Here is a 27461-nt window from a genome sequence, read left to right as displayed (position 1 = left end):
ACACACACACACGCATGCACACACACACACACACACACACACACACACACACACACACACACACACCAATCAAGATGGCAGAGATCCAGATGTATAGTCACACAAACTGTCTGTTTGAAGTTGCTTTCAGAGACACGTTCCCTGAGCAGTGCTTCAGAGTCGATCAGTGGGATCAGGAGTAAAATGGTCACTTCTTATTCATCAGCCAGCCTCATAGGAGCAAAGAAAGAAAAACATTCATCATCCACACACTCCTGTGAGAGTCCAGGTGTGGCAGAAGGTCCAACAGATGACTCTTAAAAAATAACCCAAAATGCTGTGACAGGGAATTAAAAGGCTGGCGGGGGACGATTGAAGCAAAGATGCTAATTATGCAAACAATGTCATGCTAATAATAATGGTTACGTAATGAATGTTTAAATGAATTCTAAATAATTATAAACTTAAACATCTTGTTATATTATGTATTTTTTATATCCATTCATTTATTAATTAAATAATAATTGCATTCATCAAATATCCATTGATCCCCTGTTAGTGTCAATCACTACACCACCGTGAAATAATATCTGATAATAACTGAGGAAATGTAGTATGCGCTGTGATTGTGTATCCTTCTGGTTCTGGTTGCCTTACCTAGGCAGTGTGGTTCCTTGCCACACCAATAGGGGGTGCTAGCATTGCGGCAGGTCAGCACACTGGAGCCTTGCAGCTGGTAGCCGGTCAAGCAGGAGAAGAAAGCCTCACCTCCAGAGTGGAGACTGCTCACTGATACGTCACCGTAGAGAGGCCTCTGGGGGAAGACACAGCTCAACACAAAGGCTGCAGAGAGACAGACAGATGAAGAAATGAGACGGAGAGATTTGAGATACAAAGGGAGAGGGAATTAAGCTGTGAGAGAAAGTGAAATTTCAGCAAGAGCTGAGGTTTAGTTTCACAAGTTGAAAGGACTCAAGTTAGTTTGAGCAAGCGGCTCGGGTGTCACAGCAAAAAGAGTTTCCTGCAAAGTTCCATACATCCAGCCCTCAATGAGCTCCAAGAATGAAATGTTCTTAGGCTATTGAAGCTTTGGTTAGGGGTTGTGTTGCGATTCTTTGAAGCAGGAGTAACTGAACCCAGGGCAATACAAATCGAAAGAAAAACCCTGAAACCTCTGAAGGTTTTGATAAAGTCACGTGTACAGCTGAAAGGAAACTGGATGTTTATCAATGTGTCCGGGCTTTGAGAGTGTACCGAGCTAATTCATGAGATTCATGTGAAAGTAGGAGGGCCAACAGCTCCATTTTAGTTACAAGAGCTGAATAATAGAGATGGAGATGGAGATGGGTCCAGAATAATTTCTGAGTCTCAAAAAATAGCCAAAGAAATAGAAAAATAAAGCTGTATATAATTCCTGGTCAAGAAAACTCACTGCTCTGCTGCTCTGATTGACTAAAACACAAATACTGTTTTCATTCACTAATGAACTTAAATTGCTTACGTGATCGGGTGTATAGCTATTGTCAGCTCAACAAACACTCCCTAAACAAGTATTGTTTCATTGCTGGCAGCTCTGAAAAGACGAGTGTATGAGAACAGTTGTAGGTATTATTTATTTACCCAAAGACATACAAACTCTAGCTTATCTACTTGACTTATGATACTGTATTCATAGGCCCTTTTGTAATTGTGATAGAAACCTCAAAGGCCCTGACTTTCCAAACTGCCACAGTCCAATTGAATTTTAATTAAGCTGTCTGCTTAAAGAGAAGTAAATAAAACAATAAATATCCAATGGAAAATATACAGCAACACTACCACAGTGACATTTAGTGTCCTTGTGGCTACCACCTGCCGGTAGGTAGCATTTACACCCACCCACCCGCACACACACACACATACATACAAACACAACACACACACACACGCACACACACACATACCTGTCACATCATGCCAATATGTGGGGATCGTGTGCAAGCTGGTTCTCAGGTGACCAGTTAACTGGTCTTTTTTATTGCCACTGATTTGTCTCCCTTCAGGCTTCTGGCATTCTGCCAAACATATTAATAATATATTTCTGCTAAAGACTCTGATCCATCTCACTGTAATTGTCCTAGTTTTATTGTTATCCCTTGGATGGCAGTAGTGCTGCTATTGATTCTGTCTGTTGGAGACAGCGCTGTGCCTCAGGCGAGGAAATATGTAGGGAGATTAAATAGGCCAATAAATGACATCCTACGACCTCAGCCGTCTCCAACACTCTGTTAGAGCTGAGGGATGTTGGCCAGCTCTATGGTGTCTCAAAGAAATAGAGATAAGAAGAGAAGTTGGTCTTTATAGTATTTCTCATTAGAGCAACATCCCAGAGTAGTGCAGCCATAGCAGCAGCTGTGGAGCTGTGTCCTATCATTACCATGGTCAGCTGCAGCTATTAATATCCAGGCCAACCAAAACTACGAAGCTCATAGGCTCACTGGAGAATAGAAGAGATAAAAGAGCCATCATGGTAGCATTGTGGCATCATAACACTGGTGCTAACAGGGAGCTTTCACTGAGACAAATGGCCTTGCAGCAGTAAAATGCCAGCTGAATGCTACATCACTTTGTCTTGTCTTTGTAGACCTTAAGGCCATACATCATCTTTTGGTTGTAATGAAAGGTTATTGATAATCACAAGAGGGTACAAGTTGACCTACAGTTCAACGTATCTTAGTTTGGGTTGTAATAGTTTTATTTTGACTTACACATGTATATAAAGAATGTCTATGTTCAAATTACAATACACAAGAAGGATATGATAATTAATAAGGGGTATTATGAAGAATATTATGAAGAACGTATTGATTCAGGTATGAATGGAATGTATTGATCATAGAGGACATAGTCAAAATGGAGGCTGCATGTAGAGAGGTCAGAAAAATAACTTCTGTTCCAGGAGGAACTATTTGTTGCTTCACAGGAAGTAGAGAAGTTACCGGAAGTCGGGGAACTATTTCTGAGTAGGACTGTTTACTTCAGGGAAGGACTCGCCCCCGTGAAGCCATTAATCCATTAGCATGCAGTGTTATTGACGGTTATTTGCATGTTACCGGAAAAATGAACCAATGGAAGGCCATAAGCCCAGCGGCTGAGAGTACTTCAAACCCACGAGAACCTTTGTTCCAGACCATACTGTTATTCCACAGGAATGCAATAGTAACTATCAGCAAGGAGATTGCTTTTAGCCTGTGGACCCGCGGGCACGTGGCACTCTGTACGATGAGTGCCACGTGAGTGCTCCTAGTCAGACAGAAAGGTTGGTTTCATTCGTTCCATCTAGATATTTACAAATGTACAAACCTAAACTTTTTCTAAAAGGTTGAAAATAAGGGCGGGTGCCATGTCCAAAGACTACAAGCAAACTCCTTAATGTTTAAATGGACACTGAAACGTTTACTGTAATGTACACATTCATTTCAGAACCTTATTACTGATTAATTATGGTAAATATGTATTTTCCTACTTCAGTAAGCTTTATTATTGTTTCCTCTGCTGCTCCTGAGCTGCTTAACCAACTCATGAGCCCAGACTGTCCATACGCCGGCTCTATATAACCTCTGTTGGCCTCCACTGTATCGAATCAGTAGATCACAGGAGAAGAGCAATCATTTGAGAGGTTTATTAGTTCCCTGTAGCTAGCCAATGTAAATTAAATGTATTTATTTCTTCCGGCCACATTGTGCTTTGATGTAGATTGGCTCCGCTCAGATCAAACCGTATCTCCAATCTTGTTTGCTCCCCCAGGTCATTTATTTCTGTTGGCCATTGGCTTCACATTACTGTGAGAAACTCTGCAGAGATGAATGCATCTGGCAGCTCTGTGTCCAGGCTTCAGTCGTCAGGACTCTCGTTGCCACAGGCCACCGTGGTCTTTCTGTGTATCAAGGTTCATTTATGGGATGATTGTCTGAAAAGGTCACTTAGTCAAAGAGGCAAATGCCAGCCATAAACATTCTCCAGACATTCTTTCACATTTAAAGCAATCTGATTTGGGGTTGGCACAACATCGCACTCAAAACACACTTGAGCCCTAAACAGGATATATCAACACCATCTGAGCAGGAGCAGGAGGATGAATCCTGCAGATGTTGGTAACATCTGACCTTTCCTTTTGCACCGCTTGCAATCTAAATCTCCCTGTTGTACATGAGAAATATCAAAATCTGTGCAAAGTATACATTTTGGAGACAATATTCTCAGGCTAATATAACCAGTCACACATGCACAAGCTCGAACCGACACTCAGACCTTGGCTCTGCAAGTTTGGGGTTAAGTGTCTGATCCAAGGACACATCGACGTTGGCTAGCGGAGCCGGGGATCGAACCTCCGATCCCTCTGATTGAAGGACAAACCTGCTCTACCACTGAGCCACAGTCGCCCAGGTGAAACCAACACTGTTCTAAATGTCAATGAGTTTGTGTACTAGATCTTTAGAAATTAATGAATATAAATGAACACGTTTCAGGATCTCCCTTAAATTAGAACTAATATGAAACGTCTTCACCATCTTCCATGGTGCTGCTTTAACCGTCTGAACTAAATGTTATTGATGAATGTCAAACAACATATTCAATTATTGAACATTAATACAATTTATAACTAACTAATTATTTGTTTTATAAAAATACAGTAAATTATGTCCGTTTAGTAGTGTAGTTAACAGATTAATAAGTTCTCAACTGGTCTACGTTAGTGGTTCTCCACTGGTCTGGCTGGGACCCACCATCACCCCTGAATGACAAGCCGAGACCCAAATCGAGGAACATTTTCAAATTCTCAAATTGATTTAATGAAAAGATTGTGCATTTTGAACCTGAGATAGTAAAGAATATCACAGTGTGCCAATACGGAAAAAAAACAACTAAATACTGAAAAACAATAAGCAGCACTCACTTCAACCTTAGGTAACACTGACATAGACCTGATGGAGGAATTCCCAATGGGAGAACTGGGGATGTAGTTTAATACAAAGTCAATGCACAGACGTGTATGGATGCAATTAACGCTTCATTTCTGCCGGGAACATTTTCCACGTGACCTTGTTTGTCCCTCGCTAGTCACATGAGTCTTTATTCAAGTTAATGTCAACCGCGCTCTTTTCAGAGCAGTGGGACGTAAAGTAAAATCCTTTCGTTAGGTTTGGTGAGTGTAAAAAGACATCAGTGTTAACACGGATAGTGAAGGTTGTAGAAAAATAGCTCTTCAATAACTCTTAGAATGTCTTAGTCTAATACTAATACCCTCAACAAGATATGTGCATATTCAGTGCATATAGTTCCTAATGGCTTTAGCGACCACAAATATGAAATTTAAGTGTAACGTAAAATTACGTAAAAATTAAAGTCATTTTAACTATATATCTATATCTATATATCTATATCTATATATCTATATATCTATATCTATATAGATATATATATATATATATATATATATCTATATCTATATCTATATATCTATATCTATATATATATATCTATATCTATATATCTATATCTATATATATATGGACCATAGCCTACACCAGACAACAGTCAACACCTTTAACGTTCTCGTAACATGCTTCACACTCTGCTACCGGACATCACAGACTAACTCTCAACAGCTAGCAACACGAGCATCCCACTTCACTCCCTTCCAATCCCAGGTACGTTCATGTGTGTCACCCACCTCCATAGGTTGATAGGATGATTGGCAGGTTTTACAGGCTACACAGGTCATGAGACCTTCACTGACCTCCTGAATGCAATAACCATTCTTCTTATCTCGAACAATTTATTCCTGTAAACATGGCATGTTGTTCTAAATTCACAATCTATTTTAGATTAGCGAGTATTGATTTACTCCCTCGCAATATTCTGAAATCATTTCTCGGCTCTGACATGTGACATCAAAATATTTATATTAATAATGACTAGATTTGTTCAAGCAGCTGCCATCATACCATTGGTAGTTTTAAAGAAAACATATGATGTTTCAACACTAATCCAGATTATGCACTGCCCTAATTTCCCTGTGATCCGCTGGGAGAAAAGTCTTGACAGAGAGAACGTCAGAGCAAAACAAGAGAGAGATAGAGAAGACCTGCAGTAGCTGCTCCAAGGAGAATCCACTGGGGCGGCACTCCTCTTCTCTCCATCCTCAAGAGGCCATCAACAATGACAAATAGCCAGCAGGAAAGAGAAGATGAAGGCACAGAAACACCCAGATCATACATAAAGTAGGGGTCCACAGATGATGCAGGATGAGCTGACTAGAACAGAACAAGGCAGACTAGGGTCTAATCTGTGTGGCTTTGGAAATGCAGCTCTCTTCTGTATTCCCCCACTCCCTGTGAGTCAATGAGCCATAGACGTGCAGTAGAACCCCCACACCCAGCCTCCACCCCGGCCATCCATTTCATCTGTGCTTTATTGCAGCAGCCTCTCAGCTCAGCAGAGGTGGCGTGTGGCTGCAGTATGTGGACACGTTGTCATAGCAAGATCACCCTGCTGTTTCTCTTTCAATTAACCTAACATGGTGTGGAGCATCAGACCTCCGCTCAGAGGTGAATCACCCAGTAGAGCTCTCTTTCTCTGACTGGCTATACTGGGTCACATGAGGTTTGTAATGACAGGAACCATAAAGGAACTCATGAGATATCATGATGGTGTAACATCAGCAGATGATGCTTAAGTCGTTACTGCAGTCCACCATTGGGGGTTCTGCAGTTGCGCACTTTTCAGACCTCCAACGGCCACAGGACCCCCCCCCCCCCTGCTGAGAACAGCATGGGGTAGGCCCTGCTTTCCCTTCCTGAGCCGTCGGATGGTTTGCCAGTACCTCCTTGAGGCCAACCGAAAGTCCTTCTCCATTACCTCCCCGAACTCCTCCCGTGTCCGAGTTTTAGCCTCCGCGACCCAACCCCAGACTAAGCGGCTGGAAATGGATGGATGGAAGTTGTTTTGTTAAACTGGATATGTGGCATTTGAAAGATGTGGGTATGTTCCACGGCAAAGAGGAAATATTGAACGATGTTAGGATCCAATGTTTTTGGCCCTTTCCGATGCAAGGGAATTGAATCAGACCCATGGTCTTGTTAAAATGTATGCATACATACATATCAGTATTCTATTTCTTTCTTTTCACTCCAATTTCAACAGTCAAGCTGAAAGGTTATATGCTGGTCCAACATATTGTCTTTAATCTTAACACATTGAAATGCTCTCATGATACAGAGTACAAGTGAGTTTCTAACACAGACATTGCCCCAGTTACCAGTACTAGTCTCTTCAATCAGGTTACCACCCTGCTTACTGACAGCCCTGCTGATGTTCTATATTTGTAGCACAATGACATTTCCTTCTTCTAACAAAGATAAATGGTCTATTAGCTGTCTTGCATTCTGCATGGACTGATAAAAAATACATGTGTTTTCCTCTGTCCCTGGACATCAATAAAGAAAGTGACAGAGGAGATACGTTTACGCCTCGCTCATCAGAGCTCATTGAGCATAATTGAGTGTGACAGGCTTGTATCACTGTGGGTGGGAACTATCCTTCAGTGATGAGATTCAATTTCACAGAATGTCATAACCTCTGTGGGACTGGGCCTTGTCTCTATGGAGAGATGCTTTACTGTGCAGTCAACTCTGGACTGCAAAAATCTGCTGAGTATTATCAGACCTTTCTGGACCGCTTATATTGAACATGCATTTGATGTCTTAAATTGAAATGTGTCATTCTTCTGAGAGATTCTGCATCATCCTGGTGCCATGACAGCTTGTCTGAGTCACAGTTAGATGGAGGACAATGACACACAATGAAGGGAAAACACGGAGGAGCACAGAGGGCCTGAAATGTGGGTCAGTGGTTAGCAGGTCGATGTAGTTCGAGTCCCGCCCTAGTTGATGTGTCCTTGAGCAAGGCACTTAAACCCTGAACTGCTCGCCGTAGCTGTTCTACGGTGTATGATTGTTAGACACTTTGGATAAAAGCTAAATGTAATGTAAAGTGTACTGAAACATTGAATCAAAACAGTCTTAACTGTATTCTTCCCATTTAAGTGCAAACAATCTAGAGATGGTGCTTTGACCCCGTCGTATAATACACACTTATCTTGTGAAATATCCCTGTACAAATACGCAAAGGACGTTATCTGTCAATATCTTAATGGGATGGTCTGATTTAGACACTCAGATCCATTTTTCTTTTAATAATAATATAAGCATTCATAAAGCTACACCGTGTTGTTGTAGTTTGTAGGACCGGTGGCAAATTCGGTAAAAAAAGTAAGTATCTGTAACTGTGTGGCATCTAATTCTACGGGCTGCACTGTTTTTTATCGTGTTAGTGTTCATAGCTTTTTCTTTAACCCCAACAATTTAAATAAGAAACTAAATCCATCGTCTTTTCATGGTATGGACAATGTACGGATTTCTTTGTGAGTCACTCTCACATAGAACACGCATTCCAGTTTAATTCCTCTATTCTGAAGGATTTTACAGAGCGGTTTGTTCAGATATCACCCAAAGCCGTATTTATACAACATTTTACTTCTAGAACATGCAGAAAATGTATTTATTCATATTCATTGAATGTGTTTATGTAACTCTGTTCATCTGGTCACATGACATCTATTGCTTCTGTCCATCCGGGGAGAGGGATCCTCCTCTGTTGCTCTCCTGAAGGTTTCTTCACTTTTTTCCCTGTCAAAGGTTATTTTTTGGGGAGTTTTTCCTGATCCGATGTGAGGTCAAAGGTCAGGGATGTCGTATGTGTACAGATTGTAAAGCCCTCTGAGGATAATTTGTAATTTGTGATATTGGGCTATACAAAATAAACTGAATTGAATTGAATTGAACTTCCATTCGAGCAGTTACCCCCCACAACTCTGTCTGTCCCACGGCCACTTCAATTAATTACATCAAAAGTAACCAGAAGAGGAGTTATACAAAATAACCTCATAAAGGTTAACACCACTATTTCAGCAGTGTAACCTAAATATTAGATCTCTGTAATCTAAAGCTGTATTTGGAATCAACTGGGAACGTTTCATTGTGATATCTGTTTTTACCCTATTATTAAGGATGAATATAAAAAGGATGCTAGAATATGACCTGATAATTCATTGTATATTAATATGAACAATTTGAGTTTGGCTGAAAGTAAATATCCACAGGAAGGTGTCAAAGCACACCTGTACTAGATCTTCAACCTTATTGTGAAGTCAGGTGCTTTGAGAGCAGTCCGTCTCCCACACATGTTGTACCACCAGGTCAAGATGAGAGGCATGAATGTGCTGACAGAAAGTACAAGTTGGAACACAAAGTGTGATGTAGAGTGATACAAACACTTTCTCTCTTTCTTCCCCTGCCACTGAACACTGTGTACATTTCATCCCATGTTTGTTTTATGCTTGACGGACTCAACTGAATGCCAAACCTATTAATGTATGCTGTTATTCCTACTTTCCGATATGGCAGTAATTAATGCGGGTAAAAAGTAATCCCCCCCATAATGAAGTCCTGTTGCAATTACATCTTCATAATAACCCAAAGAATATTAGCTACATGCCCATTTTAAATTAATTTGTCAGCATGTCAATGGTTTATAATTATCCAAGGAGCAGAATGAGCTGGTCCTTCTGCCACTCAACATGCACACTCTCCCAGCCTCACTCTCCAAATGGAAGACTATCAAGTGATTACATGAAGCATGCAGTTAAATTCACTTTACATCATCTACATCAATAGCATTCTAATTAGTTTTTTTCTGGGCTTTTCAAAAGAAGATATTGACTCACATCCTACTCAGAGAGTAGGACCCTGGTCCTGTAGGATCCAGGACCCACTCCCACACACTCTCACCCCCACATGCACTCATCATCACGGGCATAACAGCAGACAGCAGGACCCTGGTTCTCCAGGACCCTGGTCCTCCAGGACCCTGGTCCTGTAGGACCCAGGACCCACTTTCACATACTCTCACCCCCACATGCACTCATCATCACGGGCATAACAGCAGACAGCAGGACCCTGGTTCTCCAGGACCCTGGTCCTGTAGGACCCAGGACCCACTTTCACATACTCTCACCCCCACATGCACTCATCATCACGGGCATAACAGCAGACAGCAGGACCCTGGTTCTCCAGGACCCTGGTCCTCCAGGACCCTGGTCCTGTAGGACCCAGGACCCACTCCCACACACTCTCACCCCCACATGCACTCATCATCACGGGCATAACAGCAGACAGCAGGACCCTGGTTCTCCAGGACCCTGGTCCTCCAGGACCCTGGTCCTGTAGGACCCAGGACCCACTTTCACATACTCTCACCCCCACATGCACTCATCATCACGGGCATAAGAGCAGACAGCAGGACCCTGGTTCTCCAGGACCCTGGTCCTCTAGGACCCAGGACCCACTCTCACACCCTGGACCTTGCTCTTTTTGTTCACTGTTTCTCTTGCAATATGCTCATTTCAGAAAGAATGGAGGACCAGGAGGAACCGGGCTTAAGGAACGATTTCTACGGGTATCTTTCGGTATTCGTTTGCTCCATCTATGGGCATCGGCCCGGGGTCCTCACTAACATGAGAGTGGCTGAGGTCGAGGCAGCCAAGGTTCAGGAACATCTTGACTCGGATGTGGGATACATGAAAACGGTATGTACCATGCTCCAGTGTGCCTCATCAACTCAAGACACAGGGACAAGGAACGAAATGCAGATATGGGAAACCTTCCCATATTTACTTGTCCCTCTCACGTCTTGGTCTTGCTACAATGGTTCACCCAGGGACGTGTGCAAGGGACGCCCCCTGCGATAGGCCCTCCCGGGGACAGAGCTCCATTTGGCCGAAAAAAGTGTTCAAATCCGGGTAGGGAAACCACTTTTATTGATAGTCGAAAACCCAATTTTTACCGGTTTCTACGGTTTTTCAACCAGGCCAAAGTGACCGAAAACCGGGGGCCACACTTTCGTCCAGCATGCCGATTTGTAGAGCCAGAGACGGAGCTCCATTCGGCCAAAAAGTGTTCAAATCCGGTCAGGGAAACCACTTTTATCGATGGTCGAAAACCCAATTCTAAGCGGTTTCTGCGGTTTTTCAACCGAGCCAAAGTGACCGAAATCCGGGGGCCACACTTTTGAGCAGTACGCCGAATTTTAGAGCCGGGGACAGTGCTCAAAACGGCCGGAGGAAGTTTTCAAAAGCGGGCCTTTAAACCACGTTTATCCACGAGGATAAACGAAAGGAGTAGGAGGCGAGAGGAGTAGGAGGCGAGAGGAGTAGGAGGCGAGAGGAGTAGGAGGCGAGAGGAGTAGGAGGCGAGAGTTCGCGGTTAGTTGCCATACAGCTGTGAAGTGTTACCTATGCACTTTAGAATTGCACTTTATCATACACTGTACATTTTACTCTATGTCTTCTGCACTTTGTTGATTGTTTATTTATTGTCTACTGTTGTTGCTTGTTGTTGTTGTAGGTGTAAGCCTACTTGGCTAAAAACAGTTTCTGATTCTGATTCTGATGAATAAAAGGGCTTTGTGAACCATACAATCAGTGGTGCTGCCTCTGTTCCGTCCGAGACTCACGGAGTAACGGAGGAAACCGTTAGAATTATTTACTTAATAAGTTAACTTCAAATACTAGTTGCTAGACTAAATGAGAAATCAATAAGCTTTAGACCTAAAGTAGTATCTCCCTTATAATATAACTAATTTTATAAGCTTCACAATCTTCTCTCAAATGCTAAACGCTGCATGAATCTATTTAAACACAATTTGATTGATAAACAAAGCAAGGAGAAGCTCTGATAACAGCACACAGAGGGAGAGAGACTTCTTCCTCTGCTCAGGTAGACATTACTGCACTATATCTTTACATAGACAATAGGTGTTTGATCATATATTAGTGTTCTGAAGGTTAAATGCAATTACTTTAAACTAATTGTGTCTGATAGCCAAAGCTGAGTGCCATCAGTTCAATTCATTACCAATTCATGGGCTTATGATTAATACGTTTAAATGAATTATCATTATAAATGTTGATATGTTATTTATTAATGATAAATTCTGCTAAAGGCAATAACGCCCGGCTCTACTCGTTCATGTCCCGTAGCTGTGCATACTGTGTATGAATGTTAGTTAGTCCTGATGGACTGGTGGCACCTCGCATGGTAGCACATCCCATCAGTGTGTGAATGGGTGAATGATGACAAGTAGTGTTAAAGAGGAAGTGCTCGAAAGACTAGAAAAGCATGATACAAGTACTGTCCATTACCATTTACATACTTCTAATTTCCATTGTGTATATGGCACGACGGTGGTATTTAACATCAGTTTATCATGTGATTTCCTCATGTCATCTCTGCAGGATGTTTGAGCTGGTGTATTCACATGTCATGCTCCATGCAAGTCAAACTTACCTTGGTATCTGAGCAGCACTGATCCAACCCGAGACCTCTGGTTGTGGAAGCGGATAGAGATCTGATTGCTGTGGCTTCTCACTACCAACCCCCTCATCAGAATGGACTCATTGGCCAGCATGGTGTTCTCCCCGTGGCCCACATCTTCAAACACCACCTTGTCTCCCTCAGATAGATTCACATTCAACACCTGACAGAAAACAGAACAGGATTAGACCATCTTTGCATCGTAAAAACAAAACAGCAATCGATGAAGATTCTGAAAGATTCAAAGTATCCGAGGACCTGAAGGAGACCAACATTCATTAACTCTAAAATCACAAAAGGCTCAGCAGCATCTTATGCCAGTTGAGGATGCTCAACCTGACATAGGAGCTGATTCAGCACAACAATCACCAAGAGCCAGATTTAAAATGCTGTTGTGGTTTTAATTGTGTTTGTAACCACAATCTGCATGTATTCAGCGCTGTTTAAAGCAAGACAACATTTCATTAGACAGTCAGCTCCTGGACGCCTGGTACTGACCTCCAAGATGAGATCATCAAGCTCAGAGAAGATGATAATGTGCAAAATGCGTACTTCCTTTGACCAACACATGAGAAAAACTGTTACTACTATAGACCCTTTTAAAATGTGTATCAATGATGATGTACGGCAGTGTGCACACACACTGGCAACAGAAGTACTGCTGAGTGCTATTGTTTGTCAAGTTCTGAAAGGGAGTTAAAAACCAAAGATGGCGAATGCAACCCAAACTAATTTACTTTCCAGCTCTGTGAGGGGGTAAAATACATTAGCAAGTAGCCCAGTACTAAGTGGCCAGATTTACACAAGTAGAAACATAGCACAAGAGTTTATAGATGCTTCCAACTACATTATCTGTGATCATGTACAGAACATCAAATACCATGACAGATGCTAAGATTTGACTTTATTGAGTTTTACAATAACACTTCTGATAAGTCAAATGGCAGTCAACATTTTTAAAAGCTTGCTGGTGTTTCAGTTTAACAAGTGACTGTGTTCACCACATCTGTGGTTGCTTGTAGTGACGGCAGCTGTTGAGAACACAAACAGAACATAAAAGCCGTCAATCAATTTTAAATACATACTCATATGTGTTTATCTGCGGCACTATTTACATAAGTTACTTTGAACAACCACGGACGCACTTAGCTGAAAACCCCACACAAGTTAATCTGCAACACAGTTTGCTAGGTAAAGAGATGAGTTTCCTCCATAGGGTGGCCGGGCTCAGCCTTAGAGATAGGGTAAAGAGATGAGTTTCCTCCATAGGGTGGCCGGGCTCAGCCTTAGAGATAGGGTAAAGAGATGAGTTTCCTCCGTAGGGTGGCCGGGCTCAGCCTTAGAGATAGGGTAAAGAGATGAGTTTCCTCCGTGGGGTGGCCGGGCTCAGCCTTAGAGATAGGGTAAGGACATGAGTTTCCTCCGTAGGGGGGCCGGGCTCAGCCTTAGAGATAGGGTAAAGAGATGAGTTTCCTCCGTAGGGGGGCCGGGCTCAGCCTTAGAGATAGGGTAAAGAGATGAGTTTCCTCCGTGGGGTGGCCGGGCTCAGCCTTAGAGATAGGGTAAGGACATGAGTTTCCTCCGTAGGGGGGCCGGGCTCAGCCTTAGAGATAGGGTAAAGAGATGAGTTTCCTCCATAGGGTGGCCGGGCTCAGCCTTAGAGATAGGGTAAAGAGATGAGTTTCCTCCGTAGGGTGGCCGGGCTCAGCCTTAGAGATAGGGTAAAGAGATGAGTTTCCTCCGTAGGGGGGCCGGGCTCAGCCTTAGAGATAGGGTAAAGAGATGAGTTTCCTCCGTAGGGGGGCCGGGCTCAGCCTTAGAGATTGGGTAAAGAGATGAGTTTCCTCCGTAGGGGGGCCGGGCTCAGCCTTAGAGATAGGGTAAAGAGATGAGTTTCCTCCGTAGGGGGGCCGGGCTCAGCCTTAGAGATTGGGTAAAGAGATGAGTTTCCTCCGTAGGGGGGCCGGGCTCAGCCTTAGAGATAGGGTAAAGAGATGAGTTTCCTCCGTAGGGTGGCCGGGCTCAGCCTTAGAGATAGGGTAAAGAGATGAGTTTCCTCCATAGGGTGGCCGGGCTCAGCCTTAGAGATAGGGTAAGGAGATGAGTTTCCTCCGTGGGGTGGCCGGGCTCAGCCTTAGAGATAGGGTAAGGAGATGAGTTTCCTCCGTGGGGTGGCCGGGCTCAGCCTTAGAGATAGGGTAAGGAGATGAGTTTCCTCCGTAAGGTGGCCGGGCTCAGCCTTAGAGATAAGGTAAGGAGATGAGTTTCCTCCGTAGGGTGGCCGGGCTCAGCCTTAGAGATAGGGTAAGGAGATGAGTTTCCTCCGTAGGGTGGCCGGGCTCAGCCTTAGAGATAGGGTAAGGAGATGAGTTTCCTCCATAGGGTGGCCGGGCTCAGCCTTAGAGATAGGGTAAGGAGATGAGTTTCCTCCGTAGGGGGGCCGGGCTCAGCCTTAGAGATAGGGTAAGGAGATGAGTTTCCTCCGTAGGGTGGCCGGGCTCAGCCTTAGAGATAAGGTAAGGAGATGAGTTTCCTCCGTAGGGGGGCCGGGCTCAGCCTTAGAGATAAGGTAAGGAGATGAGTTTCCTCCGTAGGGTGGCCGGGCTCAGCCTTAGAGATAGGGTAAGGAGCTTGCACATCAGGAGGGAACTTGGAGTTGAGCCGCTACTCCTTCGTGTCGAAAGAGTCAGCTGAGTTGGTGCGGGCGTCTAATTTTGATGCCTCCCATTAGAGGTTTTCTGGGAACGTCCATCTGATAGGATATCCCAGGGAAGACCCAGGACATGCTGGAGGGATTATATCGGGATCCCCCAGAATGAGCTTGCGAATGTTTCGGTTGAGAAGGAAGCCTGGGTCAGCCTGCTGGGTCTGCTGCCATGGCGACCCGACCCCATAAGTGGCTGAAAATGGATGGATGGAAGTTTCAGAGTCTTCAGAGGCAGAGAATTATTGCAAACTGCATGAGCTCTGTAAATCCTGAGAAATTTGCCTCAGAGGGCTTTACAATCTGTACACATACGACATCCCTGTCCCATAGCAGGAAGCAGGCCCACCAGGCCAGGTCCAATGGACCCTATGAGACGTGAAGTCATAAAGACTCCAGAACAATTTGTATGTAGCTTTTGTTTAGCTTTTGGTGTATGCTTGGGGTTGTTGTCCTGCTGGAAAATAAATCTTCTCCCTATTCGTAGTTCTCTTGCAGACTGAGTAAGATTATCCTCCAAGATTTGGCAATATTGTTCTGCATTCATGTTCCTCTCTACCTTTACCAGGCCTTCCAGGGCCTTCTGCTGTGAAGCATCCCCAGAGCATGAGCTGCCACCACCATGCTTTACTGTGGAGATGGTGCGTTTGTGGTGAAGTGTTTGGTGTTCGCCAAACATAACGTCTTGTCTGATGGCTAAAAAGCTAAATGTGTGTCTCATCAGACCAAAGAACCTTCTTACAATTGAGTGGTCGTAGATGTCTTGATGGCCTCCCTCACCAGTCTTCTTCTTGTCCGGTCACTCAGTTTTTGAGGAAGGCTAGCTCGTGGCAGATTTAAACAAGCGCCATACTGCTTCCATTAATTAATGATAGATTTGAATGAACTTTTAAATGAAATATCATTGTAGCCATCTCCTGACTTATATACTTTTTAATGATCTTTTCTCTGAGGCAGGAGGCAGGGCCACAGAGGCAGGAGGCCGGCCCACCAGGCACGAGGCATCGCAAAAGAGGCCGGACCAATGAGGTCAGGTCTTTGAGGCAGGAGGCACAGAGAAGGAGGCAGGGCCATTGGGAAGGAGGCCAGGTCCAGGCCAGGGGCTGGATGCAGGAAGCAGGGGCAAGGACCATACTACAATCACTTGACACGCATCAATTGCACTCAGGTAATCTCCATTTTTGTTTTAGCTGGACCTTTGTTGAATTAGGTCAGTCTCTTTAAATGGGATGAATATCTATGCAATCATTTACTTTACCTTATATATTTGTAATTAATTGGCATGAGTTTGTACAAATCGGTTTTCAATTTGACATTAAAGAAGCCAAATTATATTGACCATTTTCATGTATAAAAGCAACAAAAGGGTGAAACATCCAAGGAGGTTTAATACTTTATCTAGGCTTTCTGTTTATTCAGGTATCTTGAGAGGTCGGGATCGGTTTGTGAGATCCGGGTGCACAAATCAAAGCGACAAACGGTGATTTCTGACTCAAAATACTATATTCGGATTCTTTTAGTAAAAGGTCAACTTAATTCTAGCAGAAAGACGCTTCACAAAACAAACATAAGTATCTTCAGTTTATTTCTGGTTCATTGTCTTTAACATAACATAAAACTCTTTCTCTTTACGTCCGCTCCTGTCCTTTATCCACTCCCTCTCCACGGTAATCAGCCAGCTCTCAACTGGGCCCCAGCTACCCCACTGACTATGGGATTTGTAGTCAGCTAACCAGATGCAATGATGGGTTGTAGTCTCGGATGTAACCACTAGGAGGGGATGTATCTCCCATTGATGACACTCCCTCTCATGACATCACAATATAAATATAAATATATTCATTTATTTATTTACCAAAGTTAATTTCCTTGTATGCTTGAACACACTTGACCAATACACATCTAAATTGAAATCTGATTTACATAGAAGAACAGAACACCACGAATGAACATATCAGAAAGTGATGTTGTTTACTAACCATACACAATTTGTAGAAGGCTAAGCTAAACTTCAGCCTCTTTCTGCCTGTTACAGTCATACATATGTAAATAATATTTACATAATGTGTATTTGCAGTCATGGCCATTCACATAACAAATTGCACCCAACTGGCTAGCACTTTACAACAGCAGTTACCCACATTATACTGGATGATTTAAAAAATGGCGTAAAAGCTTTGCACAGAGTTTATTCATTCAGATTAGCAGCCATTATTTTTGCCACACCGTGCAAAGTCAGCAAGTGAGAAAGCAAAAACAGGGAGAGTGTTCTAACTTCATATAAGATAATGAAATGCTCCTATTGTATAAAAAGGGCTTCATGGCGGAAGTGCCAGCCTTCTTAGAATAATTCGACATCTGAAGCAATTTGCACATTGTTATGACGTTTTTCTTTCTTGCACACTTCAAGGGCTTGTTTGCACTTAAACTTGCAGTAATTTCCTAGAGAGCAAAAAACATAATAATCAGCACTCTTGACCTTATGTGATTTAAGCAATGTCTGTGACAAATATAGTGTGCCAAGGGACATTTTCACATCAGCATGTATCATACAAAACAGCGCTGGAAGTCTGCTTTGCATAACGTAACAAATCAAAAGCAAGAAATATGGAACAAGCCAAAAGGACAATGTAGAGCTCAATGATTAGACTGCAGATAGGCCTGATAATTGTCAGCGTGTCACCTTCTCTGACAGCACGTCTGGTGAGACGCCTGGTTGCTTCCATCAGCTTTTATCACAGCGGGGGTATCTTTATTCAGGCGTTAAAAGGAAAGGAGAGTCAAGCCTTCACGTGGCCCTCCACAGATCAAATCATCTGCCTCCTATCTTACCAGCTCTCCTGAGATCAGTCTGTATGGATGTGTATCCACTGACAGAACTCAAGTGTCATTTAACAGTCTGTTAATACTCAGTGAACAGCAGATGTCAGACTATTGTTAAGGGTGCAACAACATGAAGAATACTGATGTATTATATAGTATTGATTAAATATTGTGTATTTGTGTATAATGTTTGACTATAATGTTGGGTTAATTTGATCTCATAAATAGGTTTTCATTTTGTGCACATTTTCTTACAGTCCAATCTGTAGAAATGTCATTTAAATACAACCTATATAAAATAACATGGATATATAGGCTAATCTAAAATATGTCAAAGATTAGGTAATCCACCATATTTCTTCCAAACTATTATTGAGAGAGAGTATGAAAAGAAAGGGTGTATGTTTTCTTTTTATCTTTTGTGTATCCAAAATAGATTGCACTGGTAACATCGGCTATACATGCTTAACTTTTATATATTTGCTTAACAACTAACAGAAGCTGATGCACTTTTGATTTCAAAACAAATCATTTGACATACCTGACTGAGTAGTTTCCTGTGAAGACGTAAGTTTATTTTGAAAATACTGTATGCATGTAACAAGCCTAGTTTGACAAGTGTTGCTGGCTTTTGTAAGAGGAACTTTTTGTTAGATAAAGATACATTTCTTCATGTGATCATCATAAAAGAGCTATACACTAAAACATAGCTTAATGTTCATGTACTATTACATTGCAAACAGGTACATGAACATTAAGCTTTTATGATGATTTTAATTTTTGCAAAGTGTCTATCTTTCTAAGTTTTGAAAAGCGCTATGTATTATTATTATTATAAGCTAACTACATCCAGCTGCTTAAAGGTCAGAGGTCAAACCTTACATGGCGTCCAAGTGTTTGTAAAAACTGTGTTGGACTGCATGACTAATTATGCTTGAAATATGAAATACCGTGAAAAAATTAATTAAACATGAATCTTTCCTACATTCATATACAATGATACATATTTTTGTGCAGTCATCTATATATAAATCCATTTCTAAATTAATAGTGACACAGTGATCTAACTTAATATCTCTCTGTGACAAGTGTGCAAACTCCAACCACTAATGAAGACCATAGGATGCAGTTAAAAGCTCTGGAGAGAAACAGCTACTAAGTAAACATTGAGTTAATATTGTTTTTTTTCAAACTAATCAGCATATTATCCACATAAAGTCATCCTCATATGACAAACTGTTACCGTTTTTAGAAAATGTTCCTTTTGTTTTTAAATGTAAAATGAGGGAGGTATTCATCATGACTGTTATCACCTAAATCCACTTATTACTGCTTATATAATGCTCTGCACGTACAGTCCATTATTCAATTATAGTGCACTTGTTTAAATTAAACTTTACTTTCAGCCCACGTACAGTAGGAGTCTATCCAACGCAACATGAATGACTCATACTGTATGAGCTCAGCGGCCTCTGCAGCGTGCTTGTGTCTAACAAGTCATAATGTGCTGTTAATGAACTCATGGACACAGCATCAGGATAATAGTGCGCTCAACAAAGGGCATAACCAAGTAATCCCATTATGCCTTCAGCTCAGGGATAATAAAACACTTGAGAGAACATTGGAAGACGTAATCCAATTTGCCTTGGCACCAGTCCAGCTGCACCTCACAAACATAATCATGAGGGGTGAACCCACGTCTGCAACAAGAGTTATTGCTCTGACAATATATATGATCACATTATACATCAGTGGTTGATAATGTTTTGTACTACAGTTTAGTTGAGATCACAGTGTAATTAGGGAACAGATAGCAGTTGACATGTCTGTCTACACTTAATAGTCTGGAACTCTTTTTCTGCAATTGTCAATTTCACTTTCTACAATTCATTAGCTTCACCTCTTAAGCACCTCTCAAGCTGTAGCAATAGCTACACAGACGTTTAATTTAAAGAAGAAGAAGAAGAAGAAGAAGAAGCATGAAACAAGACTAAGTCAACAGCCACATTAACAGCTTTCTTAGGTTGTACTTAGGCACAGTAGGGCTTTGCAGTCATTGGTAATGTTAGCATGCTGACATTGAAAATAGCTGCTGCTAAGGTGGTATAATGTTAACCATATTCACCATCTTGTGGTGTGCAAACATGCTAACATTTGCTAAGTAGCACAAAACCAGTACAGCTGAGGCTGATGGGAATTAGTTCATTAGTCGTTAGTTATGAACACTTTTGTCATAAACCATAGTGTTGTACAGACTGATATCTTCATCTAATGTTGTCACTTTCCTCTTTAATAGTGCTTATAGTTAGGGCTGAATCAGGTTTGCCCTGGTCCAGCCCCTTGATATGCTGCTATAGGCTTATAGGCTGCTGGGGGATGTTTTAGGATACACTGAGCACCTATCTCCTCTTCTCTCTCTCCTTATGGATGAATTTACATCTCTCCATTGCACCTTATTAACTCTCTTGCATCTGTACATCCGGGGAGAGGGATCCTCCTCTGTTGCTCTCCTGAAGGTTTCTTCCCTTTTTTCCCTGTGAAAAGTTATTTTTGGGGAGTTTTTCCTGATCCAATGTGAGGTCAAAGGTCAGGGATGTCGTATGTGTACAGATTGTAAAGGGGAGGGGAGTTTGTAATTTGTGATATTGGGCTATACAAAATAAACTGAATTGAAAATTGAATTGAACTAGATGAAACATCCGAGCATCACCTAAAAATCATCCTGCAGGCGTGCTCTAAATTTTCATGACAACCCATCCATTAGCTGTTGAGTGATTTGTAATAAAAAATATCACCCAGTTGATGGGATTAAAAGGTTAGGGCATCCCTCAAAGCCCTCCCCATATCTCGTCTGGGGATGATGAATATCTGTACAATATTTCAAGGGAAAACATTCAAATAGATATTTCAGTGAGCACCAACGTGTTGGAATGTATAACCTTCCATCAAAAGAGCCATGCTGCTAGTCTGGCTAAAGATGCACAATGGGCACTAAGTTGATGTTCTGTTTTATTATATTGCAATTTGTATGTTTGTTTCTTGTCACAGAACACCAAGGGGCAATGGTTAGGATCAATGCTTTGGATAGAGTTATACAAAATAACATCCATCCATCCATCCATTATCACCTCTTATCCGGGGTCGGGTCGCGGTGGCAGCAGGTTCAGCAGGCCGACCCAGGCTTCCCTCTCACCCGCAACACTTTCCAGCTCATTCTGGGGGATCCCGAGGCGTTCCAAGGCCAGCCGGGAGATATAATCCCTCCAGCGTGTCCTCGGTCTTCCCCGGGGGCCTCCTACCAGTTGGACGTGCCCGGAAAACCTCTAATGGGAGGCGTCCAGGAGGCATCCTGACTAGATGAACCACCTCAGCTGACTCCTTTGGACACGAAGGAGCAGCGACTCGACTCCAAGCTGCCCCCTGATGTCCGAGCTCCTTACCCGATCTCTAAGGCTGAGCCCGGCCACCCTACGGAGGAAGCTCATTTCGGCCGCTTGTATCCGAGATCTCGTTCTTTCGGTCACGACCCAGAGTTCGTGACCATAGGTGAGGGTTGGAACGTAGACCGACCAGTAAATGGAGAGCTTTGCCTTCCGGCTCAGCTCCCTCTTCACCAAGACGGACCGGTACAGCGCCTGTTTTACTGCTGCAGCCGCACCGATCCGCCTGTCGATCTCCCGCTCCACCTTACCCTCACTCGTGAACAAGACCCCGAGATACTTGAACTCCTTCGCTTGGGGTAGGCAGTTTGCCCCCACCTGGAGGGAGCAATCCGCCGGTTTCCGGCAGAGCACCATGGCCTCAGATTTGGAGGTGCTAACTCTCAAAATAACATAATTAAAGTTAATACCACAAAGGCAACAGTGCAACTAAATATAATAATTAAATATGCACTCTTAAATATCAGATATCTGTCATCTAAAGCTGTTTTAGTATGATTTAATACCAGATAATCATATTGATTTATTTTGTCTTACTGAAACCTGGCTGTGTCATGAAGAATATGTCAGCCTAAATTAATCCACTTCCCCCAGTCATAAATACTCACATTGCTCGAGGCACCGGTGGAGGAGGTGGAGTAGCTGCCATCTTTAACTCAAGCCTATTAATAAATCCTAAACCTAAATTAAATTATAACTTATTTGAAAGCCTTGTTTTTAATCTTTCACACCAACGTGTACAGAAATGTACTCACTGCTTAAACCACACCCTCAACCTTGTTCTGGCATATGCCATTAGAATAGAACATTTAATAGTTTGTCCACTGAATCCATTTTTACCATTACCTAATAACTTTTGAAATCTTACTATCGGAGTATACGCAATTAGGCAAACGATTTTACACTAGATGTCTATCTGACAGTGCTGTAGCTAAATGTAAGTGATTCCATCTGCATTTGATTCAATATCATAATTCAAAATGATAAACTGGCGACCTGTCCAGGGTGGACCCTGCCTTTGCCCAACGTCAGCTGGGATCGGCTCCAACCCTGAACAGGTTAAGCGGTTCAGATAGTGGAATGGAATGGAATGTCTCAATATACTGTATATATATATATATATATATATAATATATAGAGGACTCCTGTGCTAACTTTAGTCCGTCCCACATTGATCATCTTGTCGATAGTGCTTCAGGCTAACTGTGAACAGTACTAGACTGTGGCCCCCATATTGGAATACTTAAGTTCCGTTAAGACGATTTTGAACAATTGAGAGTGACAGAGAGATACATTTTTCTTTTACATAAATATATTTCTCTTTATTACATCATGTAACTTACATATTTACATACCGAATAACTGAATCCTCACAAAAAACTCTTATCTCATGCAGCGGAGAATAGAGAACACTGTTTGCTGTGCTCTAAAGAGAAAATCCTCTCTGACATCCATTTACTTTATAAAAGCAACAAATGGCAGCTGAATAATTCAACTGACACTCCCTCATTAAATATAAAGTGACAACTTTGGTCGGACAGCATGGAGGATGAGAGCAAAACAGGGACAGATGGAACCCTGGGATATGTTGTTGACTAATGGATCAAAGTCCATGGATGTGTGTGTGTGTGTGTGGGTGTGTGTGTGTGTGTGTGTTTGTGTGTGTGTGTGTGTGTGTGTGTGTGTGTGTGTGTAGAGACAAGTGAAAACAAATGCAGCAACACAAAGAAGGAGATGGGGAGAAATGAAGGGGAAATCCAGTGTAAGGCAAATCCGTGTACAATGTTGTGTACTATAATTCTGTATTATATATTCTTCTCTTTTCCTCTGAACTCCTTTGTTCATCTTCTTATTTTGTGTAACGCAGATAGAAAGCCAGGCCCAGCAGAGAATGAGAGGACTTTACCTCTAATTGCTCGCCTCCTTGAAAACAATACACGTCCTCCATTCATCCATTATTACAGTTCTATAAACTGCTGAACCTGTCTCCTAAATGTATTAAACTGTGTTGTAAACATACCAGTAATATCACTGTGCCCATCAGTCCACGCTTGTTCCTCTAGAGGGATGTATGTGTCCGCAAATTAACAGCAGTAATTATGAGGGAAGTGAGTATACAGTGGCATTGAGGGAACATCTGTTCCAGCAGGAGAAGTGGCTCATAGTGGAGAGAGAAGAGACAGACTGAGGTGTCCCACAGCCTGTCAGTAAAGGCCACTGATGATGAACGTGCTGCTTTTTTCTACTCACTAACTGTCAAAACTGCCTCAGGACCATAGCCAAGATGTTATTAACAGGTAGAGTTTGTCTTTGCAGCAGACTGTCTTCCAATAATGTAACTAAATTAATGAAAATGGATACGGTCCCATTGGGCCTCATATTTTCTTATCTCACTTTGGTGTTCTTCCTTAGACCATGCCTACGCATGAATAATGAAGGCCCGGCCGGATGTCTTACTTTAAACATACACCTGTTATATGAATGCCTCTCAGCAGCATCCACTAAGGAGCAAGGAGGAAGATCACAGTGCTTTCTAGCATCAGGCCTCCTTCTCTCCAGCTCCACCAGCGAGTAAGTCTAGTTGGTTAACTGCAATCAGTTGAACCTTTGTGACTTCTCGTCTCAGAGGGTCCATTGGACCTGGCTGTGTCTGAAGCTGGTCCTGACTCCTTGCCCCTGCTTCCTGCATCCAGCATCTGGCCTGGACCGGGCCTCCTTCCCAATAGCCTCCTTCTCTGTGCTTCCTGCCTCAAAGGCCGACCTCATTGGTCCGGCCTCTTTTGCGATGCCTCCTGGCTGGTGGGCCGGCCTCCTGCTTCCGTGGCCCTGCCCCCTGCCATAGCACTGCTGGTCCACAGAGCCGTATTCAGACATTTCTGTCTGTTCATTGAATGTTTATGTAACTGTAACTCTGTTCATCTGGTCACATGACATCTATTCATCTGTCCATCCGGGGAGAGGGATCCTCCTCTGTTGCTCTCCTGAAGGTTTCTTCCCTTTTTTCCCTGTGAAAGGGTTTTGTCTCTTTTTTTGGGGGAGTTTTTCCTGATCCGATGTGAGGTCAAAGGTCAGGGATTTCGTATGTGTACAGATTTTAAAGGCCTGTAAAGGGTGGTATGAGACCAGAGGACAGTGAGGAGGTGATGTTTGTGACGAGAGGGGAGAGTGAGGGGAGGCAGGCCTTGACTGGAGGTCTTCATGCTGGAGACTATGGAGGAGAGGTCCGTTTTAGAGATTCAACTGAAGGATGAGAGTTCTGATTCACACTATCCTTTTCTGCAGTCCACTTGGGACCCCAATCTGTCGTCGTCTGCGGTCCATCCTGACCCCAGGCCTATCTTTCTGCAGTTAGTCCTGACCCTGCTATCACTTTCTGCTATACTTAGTGCTGTATATGTAGATCGGCACTATTAGCTTCTGCGGCCGATAGAGACCCCCGTATCCTTGTGTGCAGTCCATGGAGACCTTCCTCTCTCTTTTGCTTTGTTATCTAGAACCGCTTAACTCTGGGTTAATATTTACACATAAAAATTCACGTATAAAACTTGAAGTTAAAAACTCAAAGAATAAGACCCAGGTTTTAACAAATTTGGGGGTCTCCCCTCATCTTTATCCAAGTCTTTTGTCCAAACATATGTTATCTATGGTGCACAATAAAACAACTGTTACTCATAGGAAATAGTAAGAAACTAGTTATTGGTGAAAATAGAGGGTTTTTGCTGGTAAATGAACGGGGGCCTTTGGGTGCAACATGGAGGGAAGTGCAAGTGCAACATTTCAGTCTCAAAACTAAAACAACATTTAGTTTGGTTGATGGAGAACAAAACACTGCACTTCAGCATCAGCTTAGTTAGATCCTCTTCAATCAGACACTAATTCAACATCAGGTTCAACAGTATTCTCCCTGTCATGTAACAATTTGGGGACATCCACAAAATAAAGTTTGAATCATTTTATGCATCTTCTATTTCAAATGTAAATAAAACATGTTGTGTCTAAATTACAGTATACTGGTAATAACGCGTTATCATATTCATTATTGGGGTGTTAAGAGACCAGCAGAACCACTTTGCTCATCACAATGATTTGATCAAAAACATATATGATATTCATTATCAGATATACAATCATAAATGGACCATTTCCACTTTCCCCCGCTGGTTATTAAAAAAGGCCTTCCATCAACTAGCAAGTATCACATTTTACACACTAGTGGACTGTGCGGTACTTATCAATAATGAATAAACTTTACTATTGCATATTAAGTGCACCAGAATTCTTTCATCATTTTCCCTAGAGTGATTGACGCAATACATTGCACAAATGTTGCCATTTTCAAAACATGGACATCTTCTCACAGCCTCAGTGTGAGCCATGTTGGTGTTTCTGCAGCACCTTAATGACCAGACTGATAAGACTAGGCCTTCACTATCTGATCCACTTTGACAACGACAGCAACACAGTTATCTTTTAGTTCTAAACACGTTTGCCTTTGTGTCTTTGTGTTCTTCCTACTGGTGTGTGTTGTAACTCTGAATGTTAGTTACTGCTGATGGACAGGTGGAACCTTAGCCCCTCCCACCAGGGTGTGAATGGGTGAATGATGTCATGAAGTGTTAAAGCACTATGAGTGGTCAGAAGACAGGTCCATTTACCATAATGTCTCCGGCCACGGATGACGCTGGTGTGAAGCTAAGAGGCTAAATGAAAGCACCACAGATAAGGACACCAACGATTACATTAATTAAACAAACAAACACCATAACAATGACCACAGATAACAATAAAAGAAAGGTAGTGGTTTGACGTGTCAGTGTAGATCACTGTCAGTCCAGAATAACTTCCCAGAAATCCCTCATCACACTAATGATGATGAACTTTGGAATAAATCAGCAACTCAGCTCTCTACAATAATTTGTTTTTAATGTGTACAGAAACATGGTAATTATACTAATTAGGTGTGTAAATATACAAATGGTTTTGTTTCTATTTACATGTGTAGACATAGATTATCACACATATCTTGTGAACCTGGGAAAAGGGAAATGGACAGTAGATCATTTGGTTTATGACTAATTGTATTTTGAAATTGGTTGTGCAAAACACGATTAGGGAATTAATAAAGAAAGCTGTCCTACACTGTAACTAAGATCAAGGCTCTGCAATCCAACTGATAGACTTATGTGGATATACTGAGAATTCTGTATGTCTGGAGGGCTGTACAATCTTTCATAAACATTTACATATAGAACTACATCCAATTTAACATACTCCTCCACCAGCAGGACAAAACCCCTCAATTTTCTAAGGAACATCCGCTCACTTTATGGGTCGGCATTTATCTTGTTTTAACATTCACCTCGCCTATTGCTGTTTCATTATCACCACAATCCCTACACGCCAGTCAGAAAATTGTTTTTATGCAACATGCCCGAATCAGAGGCAAAAAGAATCACTGCAGAGGCTGAAAAAAACACACAGAAAAGGAAGTGATGAGCAAGTAGGGTGAAGGTGTAATGAAAATATATCTTTGGGCTCATTGCAGTGTACTGTATGTATGAACAAAAACAGAATGGAATTTACATTCTCAGGCCTATTTTGTCATCGGTAATGGTGCTGAAGAGAATAAATTGCAGAGGGAAATAAAATATAAAGTATTTTTCTCGAGGGAACAGCATGCAGAAATTGGGCTCTAGGATATCAATATGAAGAAGAATTGAAAAACATGACGATGGTATGATAACACTATAGTGTTAAGATGATACTGAAGGTACACGCCATATTCAAATTAAACCAAGCACTAATCATTGTCTTTCCAAATAGCAATTTGTCTCTGGTAGATTCAACATCATCAGGCATCACATTATGGATTACATTCATGTCTAGTTTTTCACCAGACAATTCAATTCAATTCAGTTTATTTTATAGAGCCCAATTTCACAAATTACAAACTCCCCTCAGAGGGCTTTACAATTTGTACACATACGACATCCCTGACCTTTGACCTCACATCGGATCAGGAACAACTCCCAAAAAAACAGA

At 42.2% G+C, this 27461-nt stretch overlaps 1 protein-coding gene across 1 annotated transcript in view; it reads right to left on the bottom strand.

The window, feature by feature from the left end:
* Positions 1–27461, bottom strand: part of sez6b (seizure related 6 homolog b) — an 89319-nt gene that overhangs the window by 37580 nt on the left and 24278 nt on the right. Inside the window, exons 4-5 of the mRNA XM_034528481.1 lie at positions 12426–12615; positions 637–822 (exon numbers count right to left, since the gene is read on the bottom strand). Coding sequence (XP_034384372.1) covers positions 637–822; positions 12426–12615 — 376 coding nt within the window. The remainder of the gene's footprint in view (positions 1–636; positions 823–12425; positions 12616–27461) is intronic.

The sequence above is a fragment of the Cyclopterus lumpus genome, chromosome 25 (genome assembly GCF_009769545.1).
Source record: "Cyclopterus lumpus isolate fCycLum1 chromosome 25, fCycLum1.pri, whole genome shotgun sequence".
Taxonomy (NCBI): Eukaryota; Metazoa; Chordata; class Actinopteri; order Perciformes; family Cyclopteridae; genus Cyclopterus; species Cyclopterus lumpus.
This window is presented reverse-complemented; position numbering and strand designations above follow the sequence as displayed.